Below are 20257 nucleotides of genomic sequence, written 5' to 3'. Positions count from 1 at the left end.
CTCTTATGACTGCTCAAATAGATCGGTTTGTATACTGGATTGTCAGTGACTAAGACTGCACATCTCCGCTCTACTCACATTTACCTCTTTCACTAATTTTTTAACTGGCTGCTGGCCGCCTCCTGCTCCCCACACACTATCAATTCTCTTTCCAACTCTTGTCATACTGAGGAGAACCGCTGCCCGATTCAAAGCTTCTCTGTAACAGGAGAACAAAGTTCAGCAAGAGAGAAAATCACAATCTGCAAATGCATACCGCAGGAAATAATCAATTCTACCAGCAGAATAGTGAGTGCAGCTCTGGAGTATAATACAGGATGTAACTCAGGATCAGTAATGTAATGTATGTACACAGTGACTGCACCAGCAAAATAGTGAGTGCAGCTCTGGGGAATAATACAGGATGTAACTTAGGATCAGTAATGTAATGTGTGTACACAGTGACTGCACCAGCAGAATAGTGAGTGCAGCTCTGGAGTATAATACAGCATGTAACTCAGGATCAGTAATGTATGTACACAGTGACTGCACCAGCAGAATAGTGAGTGCAGCTCTGGAGTATAATACAGGATGTAACTCAGGATCAGTAATGTATGTACACAGTGACTGCACCAGCAGAATAGTGAGTGCAGCTCTGGAGTATAATACAGGATGTAACAGAGGATCAGTAATGTATGTACACAGTAACTGCTCCAGCAGAATAGGGAGTGCAGCTCTGGGGTATAATACAGGAGGTAACTCAGGATCAGTAATGTACGTACACAGTGACTGCACCAGCAGAATAGTGAGTGCAGCTCTGGGGTATAATACAGGAGGTAACTCAGGATCAGTAATGTAATGTATGTACACAGTGACTGCACCAGCAGAATAGTGAGTGCAGCTCTGGAGTATAATACAGGAGGTAACTCAGGATCAGTAATGTAATGTATGTACACAGTGACTGCACCAGCAGAATAGTGAGTGCAGCTCTGAGGTATAATACAGGATGTAAGTCAGGGTCAGTAATGTAATGTGTGTACACAGTGACTGCACCAGCAGAATAGTGAGTGCAGCAGTAGTGGATTTAATACAGTGACAATTCTGTAAATGAATTAAACATCTTTACAATCTCTCACATGTAACAAGTAATAACGTGCCTTTTATGACACCCATCTGACATTTAAATGGCATAGCTCAACTATGTAAAACATTGTGTGAATTCATTGTACCGTTCCCAGCCTGGAGGATATCACACGTGTAACATACCGTGCATGGTCGCAGTCTACCGTGCCTTTATAAGCCTCTATGTAAGTCTTGTTCAGGATCCCATCTCCCACTGCTCTAGCGATAAACTGACCGACCAGCTGCAGAGATGAAAATGAAAAGAGTAAAATATTGATTCCTTATACAATGTAATCTTACAATGCTGAGGTCTCTGCTCAATCATCTCCGAAAACAGGACTGTGCTATAACGGCAGGTCTTCATCCCCATAGGAACCTGCTCATCTGAGAAAGCCAGAGCAGCATACAGTGGCTTGCAAAATTATTCACCCCCTTGGCTTTTTCCCTACTTTGTTACATTACAACCTGTGTTTATATATTTTTGTAATCCGATTTGTATGTGATGCATCAGCACTAAATTGTCTAAGTTAGTGAAGTGAGAAAAATATAGGCATAAATTAAATTTATGGGATCAAATAATTTCTGGTGCAAGCAATTCAAAAGTCCCATGCTTAGTGACAGGACGTCCCCCTGTGTGCAATCTAAGTGTCACACGTCTGACAGTATATACACTTTACCCTCTCTGTAAGGCCACAGAGGCTTTAACATCATTAACGAGAGAAACTACAAAAACTGAGCTTGGTTTGAGTTGGTACACATGCAGAATATAAATGCATGTTCACATGGCCATAAAGCATACAAAACCTACAAAAGACAAAATGAAAAAAAACCCTGCTATAATTACGGTAAGTAAAAAGCAAAAGTGCATTTAAATCATACAGAGTTCTTAGTAATACCGTATTTGATCAAACATAGCATAAAAGCCGTCCCACCATCGACAAGGTGACTCTGTGGTCGGGGCGGTCCTACACTGTCTAGTATTAACCCCTTCCTGACATGAGACGTACTATCCCGTCCACGGTACCCGGGCCCGTATGACCGGGGACGGGATAGTACGTCTACCGCGATCAGCGGCGCCCACGTGGTGAGCGCCGCTGATCGCGGCCGGGTGTCAGCTGATTATCACAGCTGACACCCGGCACAATGTGTCAGGGGCGGTCACGGACCGCCCCCGACACATTAACCCCTTGCACACCGCGATCAAACGCGATCGCGGTGTCCAGGGAGTTAAAGGGAAGCATCGGCAGGGAGGGGGCTCCCTCCGTGCTTCCCTGAGCCCCCCACGGCAGCGCAATGTGCAGCGCTGCTGCGGGGGACTCCTATCCTCCAGGCCCCCGAATCCAAGATGGCGACGGGGGCCTTCGGGGGCCTGGGGAAGCTGGCTTCCTCAGTGCCTGCAAAGCGCAGGCATGAGGAAGCCTTGTGCACTGCCTGTGACAGATTGCTGATCTGTCACAGTGATCTGTGATGTGACAGATCAGCGATCTGTCACGACAGTGATGTCCCACCTGGGACTATGTAATAAAGTAAAAAAAAATTAAAAAAAAAGTGTAAAAATAAATTTAAAAAAATCGCCAAATAAATTAGTAAAAAAAAAAAAAAATATTCCCCAATAAATTCATTTTTTGAAAATAATAAAAAAAAAAAACAATAAATGTACACATATTAGGTATCGCCGCGTCCGTAACGACCTGCCCTATAAAACTGTCCCATTAGTTAACCCCTTTAGCGAACCCCTTAAAAAATAAAAATAAAAAACGAAGCAAAAAATAATGATTTATTATCATACCGCCAAACAAAAAGTGCAATAACGCGAGATCAAAAAGACGCATATAAATATCCATGGTACCGCTGAAAACGTCATCTTGTCCCGCAAAAAACAAGCCGCCACACAGCATCATCAGCGAAAAAATAAAAAAGTTATAACTCGCAGAATAAAGCGATGCAAAAATAATTATTTTTTATATAAAATAGTTTTCATTGCATAAAACCGACAAAAACATAAAAAAACGACCTAAATGAGGTATCGCTGTAACCGTACTGACCCGAAGAATAAAAGCGCTTTATCAATTTTACCGCACGCGGAACGGTGTAAACGCACCCCCCCAAAAGAAATTCATGAAACGCTGGTTTTTGTTCATTCTGCGTCCCAAAAATCGGAATAAAAAGCGATCAAAAAATTTCACGTGCCCGAAAATGGTACCAATAAAAACGTCAACTCGTCCCGCAAAAAATAAGACCTCACATGACTCGGTGGGTCAAAATACGGAAAAATTATAGCTCTCAATATGTGGTGATGCAAAAACTATTTTTACAATAAAAAGCGTCTTTTAGCGTGCGACAGCCGCCAAACATAAAAACCGCCATAAATAGTAAATCAAACCCCCCGTTATCACCCCTTTAGTTAGGGAAAAATAATAAAATAAAAAAAATGTATTTATTTCCATTTTTCCATTAGGGTTAGGGCTAGGGTTAGGGCTAGGGGTGTGTTGGGGTAGGGTTAGGTTAGGGTTAGGGCTAGGGTTAGGGCTAGGGTTAGGGTTAGGGCTAGGGCTAGGGTTAGGGTTAGGGCTAGGGCTAGGGTTAGGGGCGTGTTGGGGTTCGGGTTGGAGTTAGAATTGGGGGTTTCCACTGTTTGGGCACATCAGGGGCTCTCCAAATGCAACATGGCGTCTGATCTCAATTCCAGCCAATTCTGAGTTGAAAAAGTCAAATGGTGCTCCTTCCCTTCCAAGCTCTGCTATGCGCCCAAACAGTGTTTTACCCCCTCATGTAGGGTATCAGCCTACTCAGGACAAATTGCAAAACAATTTTTGGGGTCCAATTTCTCCTGTTACCCTTAGGAAAATAAAAAATTGGGGGCAAAAATATCATTTTTGTGGAAAAAAAATGATTTTTTTATTTTCACGTCCGAGTGTTATAAACTTCTGTGAAGCACTTGGGGGTTCAAAGTGCTCACCACACATCTAGATAAGTTCCGTGGGGGGTCTAGTGTCCAAAATGGGGTCACTTGTGGGGAGTTTCAATAGTTTAGGTACATCAGGGGCTCTCCAAACGCACATGACACCCGCAGACCATTCCATCAAAGTCTGCGTTCCAAAACGTCACTGCTTCCCTTCCGAGCCCCGACGTGTGTCCATACAGTAGTTTTCTCCCACATATGGGGTGTCAGCGTACTCAGGACAAATTGGACAACAACTTTTGGGGTCCAATTTCTCCTGGTACCCTTGGGAAAATAAAAAAAATGGTGACTAAAAGATCATGTTTGTGGAAAAAATACGAATTTTTTATTTTCACGCCCGGGCGTTGTAAACTTCTGTGAAGCACTAGGGGGGTCAAAGTGCTCACCACACATCTAGATAAGTTCCTTGGGGGGTCTAGTTTTCAAAATGGTGTCATTTGTGGGGGGTTTCCACTGTTTAGGTACATTAGGGGCTCTCCAAAGGCAACATGACACCCGCAGACCATTCCATCAAAGTCTGCATTCCAAAACGTCACTACTTCCCTTCCGAGCCCTGACGTGTGCCCATACAGTAGTTTTCTCCCACATATGGGGTAGCAGCGTACTCAGGACAAATTGGAAAACAACTTTTGGGGTCCAATTTCTCCTGGTACCCTTGGGAAAATAAAAAAAATGGTGACTAAAAGATCATGTTTGTGGAAAAAATACGAATTTTTTATTTTCACGCCCGGGCGTTGTAAACTTCTGTGAAGCACTGGGGGGGGGTCAAAGTGCTCACCACACATCTAGATAAGTTCCTTAGGGGGTCTAGTTTCCAAAATGGTGTCATTTGTGGGGGGTTCCACTGTTTTGGTACATCAGGAGTTTTCCAAACGCGACATGGTGTCCGATCTCAATTCCAGCCAAAAACGTCAAATGGCGCTGCTTCCCTTCCGAGCTCTGCCATGCCCCTAAATAGTGGTTTACCCCCACATGTGGGGTATCAGCGTACTCAGGACAAATTGCACAATAACTTTTAGGGTCCTGTTACCCTTGGAAAAATAAGAATTGAGGGTGAAAAGATCATTTTTGTGGAAAAATTATGATTTTTTAATTGTATGGCTTTATGTTATAAACTTCTGTGAAGCCCATGGGGGTTCAAAGTTCTCACCACACATCTAGATAAGTTCCTTAGGGTGTCTAGTTTCCAAAATAGTGTCATTTGTGGGGGGTTTCCACTGTTTTGGTACATCAGGGGTTTTCCAAACGCGACATGGTGTCCGATCTCAATTCCAGCCAAAAACGTCAAATGGCGCTGCTTCCCTTCCGAGCTCTGCCATGCGCCCAAATAGTGGTTTACCCCCACATGTGGGGTATCAGCGTACTCAGGACAAATTGCACAATAACTTTTAGGGTCCTGTTACCCTTGGAAAAATAAGAATTGAGGGTGAAAAGATCATTTTTGTTGAAAAAATATGATTTTTTAATTGTATGGCTTTATGTTATAAACTTCTGTGAAGCCCATGGGGGTTCAAAGTTCTCACCACATATCTAGATAAGTTCCTTGGGGGGTCTAGTTTCCAAAATGGGGTCACTTGTAGGGGGTTTCCACTGTTTAGGTACATCAGGGACTCTCCAAACGTGACATGGCGTCCAATCTGAATTCCAGCCAATTTTGCATTGAAAAAGTCAAACGGCGCTCCTTCCATTCTGAGCTCTGCCATGCGCCGAAACAGTCGTTCCCCCCCACATATCAGGTATCTGCGTACTCAGGACAAATTGCACAATAACTTTTGCAGTTCAATTTCTCCTGTTACCCTTGGTAAAATAAAAAAAATTGAACCTGAAGTATTTTTTTTATGAAAAAAATTTAGATGTTCATTTTTTTTTAAATATTCAAAAAAATTCCTGTGACGCACCTAAAGGGTTAATAAACTTCTTGAATGTGGTTTTGAGCACCTTAAGGGGTGCAGTTTTTAGAATGGTGTCACTTTTGTGTATTTTCTATCATATAGACCCCTCAAAGTGGCTTCAAATGTGATGTGGTCCTAAAAATAAAATGGTGTTGTAAAAATGAGAAATCGCTGGTCAACTTTTAACCCTTATAACTTCCTAACAAAAAAAAATTTTGGTTCCAAAATTGTGCTGATGTAAAGTAAACATGTGGGAAATGTTAGTTATCAAGTTTTTTGTGTGCCTTATCTCTGTGATTTAAGGGCATAAAAATTCAAAGTTGGAAAATTGCGAAATTTTCAAAATTTTCGCCAAATTTCCGTTTTTCTCACAAATAAACGCAAGTTATTTGAATGAAATTTTACCACTAACATGAAGTACAATATGTCACGAGAAAACAATGTCAGAATCACCGGGATCCATGGAAGCGTTCGAGAGTTATGACCTCATAAAGGTACAGTGGTCAGAATTGTAAAAATTGGCCCGGTCATGAACGTGCAAACCACCCTTGGGGGTGAAGGGGTTAATAACCTTATCATGTGTCAAAGTTGACGTCTGTGTGAATAAGGGCAGACAAGGACCGGGTCCCAACCACTGGACACCAGTCAGCTCTCCTGAGCTGGAAATTGTATTTAAAGGCTTCCCCTGACTGGTGTCCAGTGGTTGGGACCCGGTCCTTGTCTGCCCTTATTCACACAGACGTCAACTTTGACACAGATTAAGGTTTTTAATATTAGACAGTGTAGGACCGCCCCGACCACAGAGTCACCTTGTCGATGGTGGGACGGCTTTTATGCTATGTTTGATCAAATACAGTATTACTAAGAACTCTGTATGATTTAAATGCACTTTTGCTTTTTACTTATTTAATTATAGCAGGGTTTTTTTTCATTTTGTTTTTTGTAGGTTTTGTATCATTAACAAGAGGCACCACTATCCAAACACCATAAGGACCAAGGAGGTCTCCAAAACAACACCATGAAGACCAGGGAGATCTCCAAACAACAACAGAGTTCCCAAGCAGACTGTCCATACAACCACAATAAACCGTACACTCCATAGAGGTGGTCTTTATGGAAGAGTGGGCAGAAAAAAAGCATTAACTTACACACAAAAATTGTAAGGCTCGTTTTAAGTTTGCCAAAAGACATGTTGTAGTCTCCCCAAATGTATGGAGGAAGGTGGTCAGATGAGACCAAGACTGAACTTCATGGCCACCAATGTAAATGCTATGTCTGTTGCCAAACCAAGACAGCTCATCACCCCAAAAACACCATTCCCACAGTGAAACATGGCGGTGGCAGCATCATGCTGTGGGGATGTTTTTCGGAAGCAGAGACAGGGAAAATTGTCTGAGTCGAGGGGAAGCTGGATGGTGCGAAATACTGGGATATTCTTGAGAAAAACTTGCTTCAGTCTGTCAGCGATTTGAGACTGGGAAGGAGGTTCACTTTCCAACAAGACAATGACCCAAAGCATACTCCTAAAGCAACACTCGAGTAGTTGAAGGGGAAACATGTAAATTAGTGATGAGCGAACGTGCTGGCATAATGTCTTATCTGAGCATGCTCGGGTGTTATCGGAGTATCTTGGGTGTGATTGTATCATATGTTCAAGTCCCTGCGGCTACAACAAACAAGCAGGCAATCCTCGCACGTGTTTCTGCTGTCTAACAGCCGTGAATCATGCAGCCGCAGGGACTCAAACATATTATCCGAGCATGCCCAAGATACTTGGATAACACGTTATCAAGCACGTTCACTCATCACTAGTGTAAATGTTCTGGAGTGGCCTAGTCAAAGTCCAAACGTTAATCCAATGGAGAATCTGTGGTCGAACTTGAAGATTGCTGTTCACCAGAGGAAACCATCATATTTATGTACACTGAAATTTCCAGTAATTGTGGCCTATTTCTTGTTTTCTTCACAATAATAATAAAACCAAATGTTCACAGTTGTAGACATATTCTTTACACGAATTAATAAAAACTCTAAAAAAAAAAAACCACAGTGAAATTTCAGATTCTGAGGTAGTAAAACACGAAAATGCCAAGGGGTGAATACTTTCCCAAGCCACTATAATTACAGGGGGTGACTGTGAGGGAGGGCACGGCTGTAGGGAAGTAAACAAAATCGGTGGCAACCAAAAACGTTCGATGCAGGGACATAAAGGGGCTTGCTTAGGTACAGAAATAAGCAGTCTGCCAGCTCCTTTCACACACAACTATGGATCAAGAGAAACACAAGAAACGTGTATTTGTGCCAAGAACAGGGCTGACAGTGAAGCTGCTGAGCCCCGGGATGTATCAGATACCGGATGGTAAAGGAACCTAGCCTAAGGGCATTATATTAGTAAGTTACAGAAACTACTATTTAAACCAATTTCTGTATACTCCCTGTTATAATTTCCCCACAAAACGCTCTGCTCCCAGAGTTTTCCAACCTGACCATGTGGACTCATATCTTCCCTGCAACACAGTGCAATCCTTTGGTTTGAGATAAGTCTGAGAATTTGACTGAAATGTCACTCTTTATTCATTGCTAATAATTATACACTTTCGCTCGCCAAGTGTGAGTATATTTATAGGGAGTGGTATCCTACTTGTGCAAACTATAAACCACAGGGGTGCCATACATTCACCTACATGAAAGATCAATGTGGGGAGAAGCTACTGTTGCACCGTGTCCCTCGTTATCGTGCACTCCTCCCACCCGGTTCCCACCTGTCCCAAGTTAATTTTTCAGTCTAAGGGCGCCTTCAGACGTCCGTGCACATCGATTCAAGATCAGACCGCAATGCACAGACTGGCTGCGGCTCTTCCAACCAAAGCGTGACAAGTTCATTTCTATAAGACGGTCATGCTCAGATCAGGAGAATCACGGTCAGTACGTGCATTGTGGTCTGATCTTGGACAAATTTGCACGGACATCTGAATGAGCCTTAGGCCTGAGAGAGAGAGGTCAATCTCCACTGTACATTTATACAGTTTAGTACAGGGACCCAAAACCTCACGTATAACACATACAGCAGGAACACAATATAAAGGCTATATTACGTTTGTTCACATCTTGCTTTATCTCGATGTCTGCAGGATGCTGCCACATCTTTGTTGGCATATACATAAAAATCACTGAGATGTTGCCCCTCTGACAATCACACATTAAAGTGATGTCTCCGTACTATGCTTGGACTAATGTCAATCAGATACTTTAAACCAACAATTATTTGTCAGTGATTTGACAACTTGCTAAGCGTAAAGACCTGCCATCTTGTGGAACAAAGCATGGATCCCTTTATTCTCTCCAGAAAGACATGCAGTGTGTACACAGACCTGGGGTGCTCTAGGTGTGTCCAGGACAAGTTCAGGCATCTCTCCCAACAATTTGTCAAAAGAGACTTCCACATCTCGAGTGCTGAGCACGGTCCCGCACAGATCGTGCAGCAGCTTTGATGTCAGCTCCCGGTGGCTGGCTTTCCCTTCCAGTGCAATAGATACAGCTAACATCGGAAGGCCGCACTTCATCTCTCCCAGATTTAAATCCTTCAACATTTCCTGCAAGCAATAAGTGATCAAGATTATTGAAGAAAAAAAATTATAAAATAAGCTATAATGGTGGATCGTAGATAGCTACAATGAAATTAAATACCCAATCATGTACCTAAGGCCGTGACACCTCACATACATAGAGCTTGTGAATTATATTAACTCTAGAGTCTGCAAGAGCTGATGCTGGAGAATTACATACCATAAAAAGAAATCATCCCTAGAAGTAAAAGGTTTATTTCCCATCCATAGATAACGTCCCGTTCACTAGGCTGAGAATGCCAAGTCATCCCACCGATCCCAAAAACCAGGCTTTAAGGACCCCCGACTGAATAGAGCAGAGGTCTGGCATGCTCACCTCCGCTCCGCTCCAATCTTCCCATGAGACACACGTAGATGGCAAAGTACATGACTTCCTCTAGCCATCCTGTATAGAGTTAATGCCAGGTACATGCACATGCCCGACCTCTGCTCCATTCTCTTCTGAACATCGTACTTGGGATCAGTGGAGAGAAAGGGTCCAAACAGTCGGCCCCCCAGTGATTGAAAAGTGTTCCCATAAATAAGAACTTGAAAACAAGGCATAATCTCTCTCAAAGGTTTTCTGGGACTATAATATTCTTGACCTGTGGTTAGAACAATCAATATCAAATCCCTGGTGATCCAACTCCCTGCACCTCCACCAATCAACTGACTGTACTATTTCAGGTGGTCAGTAAAGCTCCGCACCACTAAAGAGCAGCACCAGGTACAGCTACAATCTGTGACCAGTACACAACAAGGGGTACTTCACACTAAGGCCTTTTTCACACATCAGTTTTTTGCCTTCAGGCGCGATCCGGCTTTTTTTGGAAAAAACGGATCCGGCAAAATGCAATGCCGGATCCGGTTTTTCCCCATTGACTTGCATTAGCGCCGGATCGTGCCGGATGGCATTGCGTTTCATCCGTTTTTTGCCGGATCCGGCAACTTGTCTCATTCCGGCGTCTGGAAAAAACGGCTACTGTAACGTTTTTTGTCTCCGGCGAAAAAGCCGGAAGCGCCGGATCCGGCGCTTCCAGCTTTTTGCTACAATGAAAGTCTATGGGCGCCGGATCCAGAAAAAGACGGATCCAGCCACCGGATCCGGTTTTTTTAAGTCTGCGCATGCTCAGATCCAATTGGCCAGCCTCCAGGAACAGAGACGGATCCAGCAAAAAAACGGATCCGTTTCTACAGTTCGCCAAAATTTATGCCGGATCCGTTTTTTCTAAAAAAAGCCGGATCATGCCTGACGGCAAAAAACTGGTGTGAAAGTAGCCTAAGCGAGATCGCTAGCGAGATCGCTGAGGAGTCACCGATTTTGTGACGCATCAGCAATCTCGCCAGCAATCTCGCTGTGTGTGGCACGCATCAGCGACCGGCCCCCCCCCCCCCCCGGGTATCGCTGATTGTGCAGGAATGTCCTGGGCTATTTTATGATCGTTGGTCTCCCACTGGCCATCATGCATCACTGCGTGTGGCAGCGGGAGGCCAACTATCAGCGAGCTCCCAGCGCTGTAAGCAGATGCTGGGAGCTGGCATCCAAGGTAAACAGCAGGTAACTAAGCGCCGCGCGCGCTTAGTTACCCGCTGTTTACCCTGGATACCAGCTCCCAGCGCGAGCACGCTGGTATCCAGGGTACACAGCGGGTAACTAAGCGCGCGACGCTTAGTTACCCGCTGTTTACATTGGATACAAGCGTCCTTGCTTGTCCTGATCGCTGGTGAGATCTGCCTGTTTGGCAGCTCACCAGCGATCATGTAGCGACGTACCAGCGATCCTGACCAGGTCGTATCGTTGTCGGGATAGCTGGTGCATCGTTTAGTGTAACGGGACCATTAGTCAAGTGATAGGGGTGCGGGAAGTCGCAATCAGACACCGATATGGCCATCAATATTATAGTTCTAGTAAACCTTATAAAAGTGGGGCAAAGAATGCAAAATACAGTCTGAGATAAAACATCCTGAGGCCGGATAATGAATGACCGGGGTGTGATTAACCCCTGCATGTAGCCTTCCATCCTGGTGTGCTTTCTCTTGTATCTTCACCGTTTCCTAGTAGACCCATATCAGCTCTGCCAATTACAATACTTATATTACACACGTGGGCTATTTTCACCAGTAACTGAGGTTACTATGGCTGACATGTGAAAAGTAAAAAAAATATAAAATAAATATACAAAAATTTACTTCGCAAATTAAACAAAATTGTATGCATTGTACAGTAATTTCCAGACAGCGCTACAAAATAAACAATACAATTTGTCCAAAGCCTCAAACTGAAAAGAGGAGCAAAACTGAAAATAAATACATAAAATTGGCTATCGTTAAAGGGGATGTCCACTACTAGAACAGCTCCTTCTTGATCAAAATGTTTGGCCCCCACAAAATAATAAAGCCTATACTCTCCGTTCCCGCGGACTCAGCAGTCACTCTCCCTGGGGTCCTCGTGTGGTGTGACATGTGACGCCGGCACCCCATCAGCGCTGGCGTCATTGTACCCGCCCTCACAAATTGAACATGAAGAGGAGGAGTGGGCTGCAGCTGATGTCCCACTTCCTCTTCATGTTCGGTTTGTCTGAAGGTGGGGACAGTGACGCCAGCGCTGATTGGGGATTTATTATTTTCTCGAGGCCAAGCGAGGGGTATGAGAAGAAGCTGTCCAAGCAGTGGACAACTTCTTTAAGGTCCAATCAGGCAATGTCACTAAGGGGCTAAATAGGTCAATTTGAACGCATATAAAAAGATGCAACAAAAATGCAGGTTTACCCATTTTTTTTCTTTTTTAAATTGTAATTAAAAATAAGGATCGACGGCATTGCAACTTGTAACCTCTGGTGCTGTGGTAAAGTACAGAAGTAGATACAATGTGACACATAAATGCGGGTGTGAACAATACCAACTTATTATTAATAAATCATCTGTGGCCACCTGCTGTCCACATTATGATGGCATCCTATGTGTTTGCCAGGAAAAACCACTATTACTGAAGAAATGCAATAATAGTAATAAAGCTGGCAATCTAATAACAGGGCACTATATCAACTGCAGGGGCATTTACAGATACCAGCAGTCAGGAAAAGAAGAGAAATCCACCTGTGACCTTCGCAGATGTTGGCTTTGTAATCACATCAGGAAGAATTGTTAAATATAAGGGATTTTCCGCTGAATTTCCAGATCCCCTTATCAATCTTGTGCGCCATCACCCAGAATGTGAACATAACAGTTGGCAGAACAGCAATCAGTGCCGAGAAAGAGTCGTCCTGTGGAGCAAGGTCCCACCCCAGCAGGAATGTTCCCTTGCTGATAAGATGCCTTTCCTTCCCTCTCCTTCATGTAACACAACATTATCTATGTGAGCTTTCTTAGGGGATTGCCAGGTAAAGGCTTCAAGTAACCCATGATAACATAACACAAGAACCACAAATGTGCTGCTCTCACCAAGGTGCCAGGCAACTAAGTGTCCATTATTATTATTAACAGGGAAGAGGCTGGATACAAAGATTCAGTCTGTGCCGACATCTCACATCCAAGTATTTCCCCATCTCCTACTTCTAGGACTGAAATCAGCATCCTTCAGTAATCCAGCTGTTGTGAAACTACAACTCCCAACATGCCCACCATAAACACCAAACACAACCCATAGGTTAGTGCGGCTTGTAATCTCACGAAAGTCGAGCCCTTAGTGGAAGGCTAATTAAATCAGAATCGTCCTATGTGTCTTCCTGGTATTTACGGTCCTGACATTGTGGCTGTTAGACGCCATTGTAAAAGCAATATCCATCTCCTTAGCCATCCGTACTGAAGTGACACTATACTGAAATACAGGGGTAAACCGCTCCTGCCCTGCCATCTGCAGTAACAGGTCAGCCATCTCCTAGTTTCAGCTGCTCAGAGCCAGGCTCGGACTGGCCCACCGGAGAACCGGAGGATTCTCTGGTGGGCCCAGGCACCGACACTTGCTGGCATACTGGCCAGCAGGTGCCTAGGGCCCCCACTGCTTGAGGGGCCCCCAAGTCAGTGGCTATGGGGCCTCTGAGTCAAGGGGGCCCGCCCTGTGCCAGCTAGCAGCAGCGGGAGACAGGATCCTGTCCCCGCTGCTAAAGCGAAATGAATACTCACACTTCTCCACGCCACTATGGGCGTAGAGAGGCGTGTATACCATTCCTCTTTAATAGCGGGCAGCCCATCCCCACCACCACACCACACACACACAGCACGGCATCACTCTCTCACACTCACACACAGCACCGCATCACTCTCACACACACACACACCGCACCATATACACACGGCACAGCTCACCTCCCCGCAGCTCCAGCACATCCCGGCTTTCTGGGCGGTTCCTGTCTGAGACAGCCCAGCTGGATGACGTCATTATCCAGCGTGCTGTCTCAGAGAGAAAGCTGCCAGAGAGAAAGAGGCTTCCGGGGTGTGCTGCTGCTGCGGGAAGGTGAGCTGTGTGTCTGCGTGTGTATGTGGTGTGGTGTGTGTGTGAGAGTGATGCGGTGCTGTGTGTGATGCGTTGCTGTGTGAGTGAGTGATGGGGACCGGTGCTGTGTGTGTGTGTGAGTGGGGTGGTGAGGAAGGACAATGATATTGGTGGGGGGAAGCAATGATGGAGGTGATGGGCAATGATATTGGTGGGGGGAGGCAATGATGGAGGTGCTGGACAATGATGGCAGTGGGGGGAGACAATGATGGAGGTGATGGGCAATGATATTGGTGAGGGAGGCAATAATGGAGGTGATGGGCAATGATGGTGGTGATGGGCAATGATGGAGGTGATGGGTAATGATGGCAGTGGGGGAGGCAATGATGGAGGTGATGAGCAATGATGGAGGTGATGGGAGGCAATGATGGAGGTGATGGGCAATGATGGTGGTGGGGAGAGGCAATGATGGAGGTGATGAAATGGACAATGATGGTGGGGAGGAGGCAATGATTGAGGTGGTGGAATGGGCAGTGATGGGGTGGTGGGGGAGAAGGCAATGATGGGGGTGGAGAGGGGCTGCATTATATTCTGTGGGGGACTGCATTATTTTCAGGGGACTGTTATATTCTGGGGGGCTACATCATACTCTATGGGGGGGCTGCATTATTCTCTCAGGGGACTACATTATATTCTGGGGGGCAGCATTATACTCTATGGGGGGCTGAATTATATTCTGTGTTGGTGCTGCATTATATTATATGAGGGGGGCTGCATTATACCCTATGAGGGTGCTACATTATATTCTATGGTGGGGACAGTGTTATACCTTATGAGGGGGTTGCATTATATTTTGTGGGGTGCTGCATTATACCCTATGAGGTGGGCTACATTATATTCTATGAGGGGGCTGCCCCAACCCCTGCTACATAATTAAGACGTGTACTACCTTATATTCTACCCTGATACACTTACCACACAATTGGTGGTCTTGTATTTATTTCTATGTAGCTACATAGTGGGCCCCAAGAATGATATTCTCTGGTGGGCCCAAGGTGCTCCAGTCCGACGCTGCTCAGAGCAGTCATCAGCTAAAAAGCATTGTCTACTCAGGTCTACAAGTGGCCACTACGGAAGATGAGAGCGTGATGTTATGAAATGCAGCCACATTTAGAGGGTACTAAAAAATAAAAATCAGCCAGCTTTCCCAGAAACAAAACCATGAAATGGCCAAACATGATAGTCACAAAACATGAGTAATCTCTGTGGCAATAATCAGACACAGAATGAGAGACACTTACAGCAACTTCATTGGTGTCCCCGTGTTGGAAATACTCCTGCACAATTGGCGTGACCGACTTTTCAAAGGACTTTTCATCCAGCGGAAGGACAGTCGTCTCGTAGACACAACTCTCCTATAAAAATTTACAGGAGAAAAAAAAATGCACTATCAGCAAACTGCGCCCGTGAAAACAAAAACAGGGAATCTGCCTTTTCTCTGTGACTGCTGAACTATTTAACATGAAAACATAACAGACCCTTCAGTGGGATCTGCAACGTATGCAGCGATGTCGTCGCACAGCGTTACATGCCGTGATCAGAAGACCTCGCCCCAGGACAACAGGCCGTCCGTGTGATGACAGCTTTCATATAATGTAGAACATGTCCATCCCTCCAAATCACGTATTCAGGGGAATTTGTAGTTATATTCCGCGCTGCCGCAAGAAAGTATTCCAGGAGATAGATGTCAAAGATTCACAGTGGTTTATTCTACGCGTTTCGGGGGTCTCATGCCCCCTTCGTCAGGAAATACCACCAGGCAGCGCGGAATATAACTACAAATTCCCCTGAATACGTGATTTCTTCTGGTCGTTGAGGACCTGTGGATCTGCAGCAGCCGCCAGACTATATGCTTTCTCTCATCCTAATCAGGTGAGCAAATTTCTTAGTGTAATCTCTCTCTGTAACACTGATAAGACCCTATTGCGCTTTTGTGTCTCCTTTTCTCTGCAATCATCCCTCCAAATCAGCGCTCCCGATAGCCATGGGGGGCTGCCTGTGTTACTGCTCAGAGCGTCGGCGTGGTGCAGAAGAGCGCATGCTGGGCCCCTCAGTAATACTGGACCACCGGTGAGGAGGAATGAGGGACCTGGGAACTAATACTGGTGCTAAGGATTGGTAGCTGTCCTAGCAGAAGTGCCCACAGCAATGCATAGTCTACAGACTAGAACTGGATGTAGTGACCTACTTGATCCTCGTCATAATTGGGGTCCTTGACATCAACTTTTTCTTCATGGTAAATTTGGCAAGGCGTTCCCCACACTCCTTTACCACCAGCTCCTCCTTGAAAAAAATAAAAGGAGGAAAGTGAGAACAATGCTGAGATTTACATGATGACTGCATCCTCCAGCTCCAAAGCTCAATATACAGTATTTACATGCTCCATTAACTTCATGTATAATGTAGGGAATACAATATCTTCGGCTTTTGTAACATTTTGCACTCTACTTACATTCCCAGTAAGGTCTGTATACGATGCAAATGTACCGTGTGCTATAGTCGCACATGGAGAAGCTGTATTTGTCTAAGCCGGGTTTTCTGGTTTCATGTAAATAATTTCAAATCACCATAAAAACTGATCGTTTCTACAACTTTCTCTCAGACTTTGTGTTTCATTTCTGCACCACTGTCAAGATATCTGTTTGCAGTCAGTGAAGGAGAACACTAGTTTCCATTAATAGGCAGAAACCGTGTACAGGTCAGTCTTGCCCTCTGGGGAGTGGATGCCATTGTATCCAGTGTAGACAAGGCTCTGTGAGCTCAACATCCTGCACCGAAAGATCTGAGGTGCTGATGTCACAGAGCATTATGTAGACTGGAAACGGCTGTGTCAGCAGAGAATAGGACTAGCTACGTACAGGATTGCTGCCTCCGAATGGAATAAAAAAAAAAAAAAAAAAAGTCTTCTCATTCACTGACGGCAAACTAATATCTTGACAGTGGTGAGGATGTGAAATATAAAGTTTATTAGAAAGTTGTAAAACTTCATTTATGCCCTGACTTGGGAGGAAACTGTCAGCGGATTCATTCTGGCCGAATCATAGGCTCAGTTACTGCAGCCATGTACGGGTCACAAAACACTTTGCGAAGGTGGCCGGAGACCATGCGATGAAGGTAACTAGTCCAAGAGACTGACGGGTCGCTCCATACTTGAGTATAGGGAAAGGCCTGTCACTCAGTGGAAAAGCTGCCATCTTAAAGTATCTTCTCTCTGAAATTTTGGAGCATTTCAGAGTAAATCACACTTCAATAACTGAGTCGGTTTCTGATCCTTTGGTTCGGGCAGCACAGGCCCCCTTTTAAAGTGAACCTGTCAGCAGCTTTGGCCGATATAAGCTGTGGCCACTGCCTTTCAGGGCTTATCTACAGCATTCTATAATGCTGTAGATAAGTCCCCGGTCCGACCCGAAAGATAAAAGTATTATTATACTCACCCGGCGGGCGGTCCGGTCTGATGGGTGTCACAGGTCCAGCGCCTCCCATCTTCTTATAATCACCACCCTCCTGCTTGCTTCAGGGCTCCCCGGCATCGCACTCCTGCGCAGGCGTACTTATCTGTCCTGCTGAGGGCAGAGTAAAGTACTGCAGTGTGCAGGCGCTGGGCCTCTCTGACCTTTCCCAGCACCTGCGCACTGCAGTACTTTGCTCTACCCTCAACAGGGCAGGTAAGCACGCCTGCGCAGGAGCGCGATGTCGGGAAGCAATGAAGCAACAGGAGGGCGGCATCGTAAGAAGATGGGAGGCGTCAGACCTGCGACACTCATCGGACCGGACGGCACCGGAGTTTAATAAAACGTATTTTTCTTATCTTTCAGGTCGGACCGGGGGCTTATTTACAGCATTGTAGAATGCTGTAGATAAGCCCTGAAAGTCAGTGGCCGTATCTTATATCGGCCAAAACTGCTGACAGGTTCCCTTTAAGCTTTCTAAATGTAAAACTAGAAATTTCCCTTTATCATTGTGTGATGAAATACCCTCCCCAACCCTTCAATTCAGTATTGCGTTGTCACCTTTAGTTTGTTTAGTTTTGGGGGGTTTACACTTGCTTTTCATTTACGACTTTCTTTTTTTTCTTACATTAATTCTACTTTTCCTTCTGTGTCTCTACACAAAACTCTAGTAACACCCAGGGGGGTATTTCTAGGTTTGTCTTGTACAATATTCTATAGGAACATGCGACTTTTTCCACTAAAAAGTTGAAAATAAAAAGTTAAAAGGATTGTGCTAAAGGACATGTGATAATTTGTTAATTGGTGGGGATCCAAACTCTGGGACCCGCATTGATTGGCAGAACAGGGAGAATGTACCCGTTACAAACGGAATGATAGGTTAAACGCCCGACCGCCAGAAAAAGACAAGCACAGCGTTATGCAGTTGTAGGGTAGAATGTAGCAATGGTCAGACATTGGAATTTTACACCGATAAAGGTTTCCAGTAAATTGTTATTAGCTTAAAGGGGTAAATTCTGCCAATAGGTTCACTTTAAGAGGAACATCACATGGATTGCATTACAGTTAGATGAACTCATTAAACAACGTCGATACGATAGGGAAATGGTCATCGGAAAATCAAAACCTTAAACAGTAAGCCCAGACTCAACTGCTGAACAGACCTTTTTTTGGAAGTCCACGCCCTTTCCCAGTTCTGGATTTTCTATCCATAAGCTTGGTCTTTGGACTAGTAGGCGTCAATCCTCGCCCGCTTTCACCATTGTCACTGACGGAGTCTCCTCGTCCAGAATCCCGGGAGGAATTTTTGCGCAGTCTTCTCTTGGCTTTGGCATTAACTCTGGCCTCAATTATTGTAGAAACTGGCCCATTTCCATTTAGTTCATACTTAATTTGCTCTGTTCCACTCTGATCTACATCCCCGTAAAACAGAGAGTCATGATCTACGAGAGACAAAGAGATAAAACATTAAATATAATGTAAGTGAGCGAATGAACTTCTGCATATAAGACCAGATGCCAGGATGACAAAGTGCAACCATTACCATTCATCATACAGTCACTGTATACAAGTAATGTCACCACGTTCGGATAAATTAGAGAAATCTCCCAATTCTACTGGTTTATACTAGTAAAAATTAGCATCCTAAAGTCAAAATCTCAACCACACATTGAGGGTGGAAATATTAGTGCGTCAGCAAGCAGTGCTTACTAGTTCTAGAATGAAAAGTGATATAATTTTCCAGTAAATCTATTCTGCAGGTATTCTCAGGTCTTTGCTTGCATTAATTTTTCATTTTTTGCTTTCACAATAACAATCCACACAAGTCATGTGGTGGACACACCGCTCATGGCTCATTGCTGTCACAGTCCAGATAGCAGAGCCGTGTCTTATAACGAACCCTTCACATGATCAGGACGGATTCAGATCCTCTGGTAGGTAAGCAATGAGGGTTCATAGCAAAAGGATGACATGACCGACTTGTAGAAAACCGTGAAGAATTAAAGGGTTTCCAGCCCCGTGAAAGAGTTTACAAATAGCTAGCAATGCTATAAAACAATAAAAGTAATAATATTCCTCTTTCCAATCCTTTACTGTCAACAGCTTGCCAGTGACTGGCTGCAGTGCCACATATCAAGACATCGAAAGAGCTGCGTAACCAGGAAAGTGGGTGCAAGAGAAGTGAGGGAGGATTGGTACAATAAATATTAAACTTCTTGTTATTTTATATACTTGCTTACCAGTTTGAAGAAATAAAAATAACGTGGTTAAAATCCTGTTTTATTTACAAAATAGTAGTGCAAAATTGCCTAAAGAATAATTTCTCTGTCGTACTTTTGTAACTTTCTGAAAACTTTTCACGACAAAAGAAGTTTTGATCAGCTGGAATCCATGGGTTAAATCACTCAGTGATCGCCTAAACAAAAGAGCAGAAGCGCCCAGCCGAGTGCTGCTCTACCCAGAAGCTGAAGAGAGTCAATTAAAAGTACACGAATCCGTCTTGGCTCTACACCGTCGCTCAACACCCACATGTCCACCAAAACAGCAACTACAATCGTGGTTAAAAGTTTGGAGATTGACACAAATCTTGGTTTCACAAAGTTTGCGGCTTCAAATTTTATAGTGGCAATTGCATTGCATTCACAATAACTTGTTTATGAAGAATAAAATTGAAGTCATTCCTGGTCATGAAAAATACCTTAATCACAAACTCCCAATTTCCAAACAATTTCAACCTTGCCAGAAATGACTTACTT

At 44.4% G+C, this 20257-nt stretch overlaps 1 protein-coding gene across 1 annotated transcript in view; it reads right to left on the bottom strand.

The window, feature by feature from the left end:
- Positions 1–20257, bottom strand: part of PDCD4 (programmed cell death 4) — a 72759-nt gene that overhangs the window by 18543 nt on the left and 33959 nt on the right. The window contains exons 3-8 of the mRNA XM_073553102.1: positions 18665–18943; positions 16241–16335; positions 15294–15407; positions 9327–9548; positions 1246–1343; positions 85–199 (exon numbers count right to left, since the gene is read on the bottom strand). Coding sequence (XP_073409203.1) covers positions 85–199; positions 1246–1343; positions 9327–9548; positions 15294–15407; positions 16241–16335; positions 18665–18943 — 923 coding nt within the window. The remainder of the gene's footprint in view (positions 1–84; positions 200–1245; positions 1344–9326; positions 9549–15293; positions 15408–16240; positions 16336–18664; positions 18944–20257) is intronic.

The sequence above is a fragment of the Dendrobates tinctorius genome, unplaced genomic scaffold (genome assembly GCF_039654945.1).
Source record: "Dendrobates tinctorius isolate UK_male_01 unplaced genomic scaffold, ASM3965494v1 ptg000196l, whole genome shotgun sequence".
NCBI lineage: Eukaryota > Metazoa > Chordata > Amphibia > Anura > Dendrobatidae > Dendrobates > Dendrobates tinctorius.
Note: the sequence above shows the minus strand (reverse complement) of the source record. Positions and strands in the feature narration are given on the sequence as shown.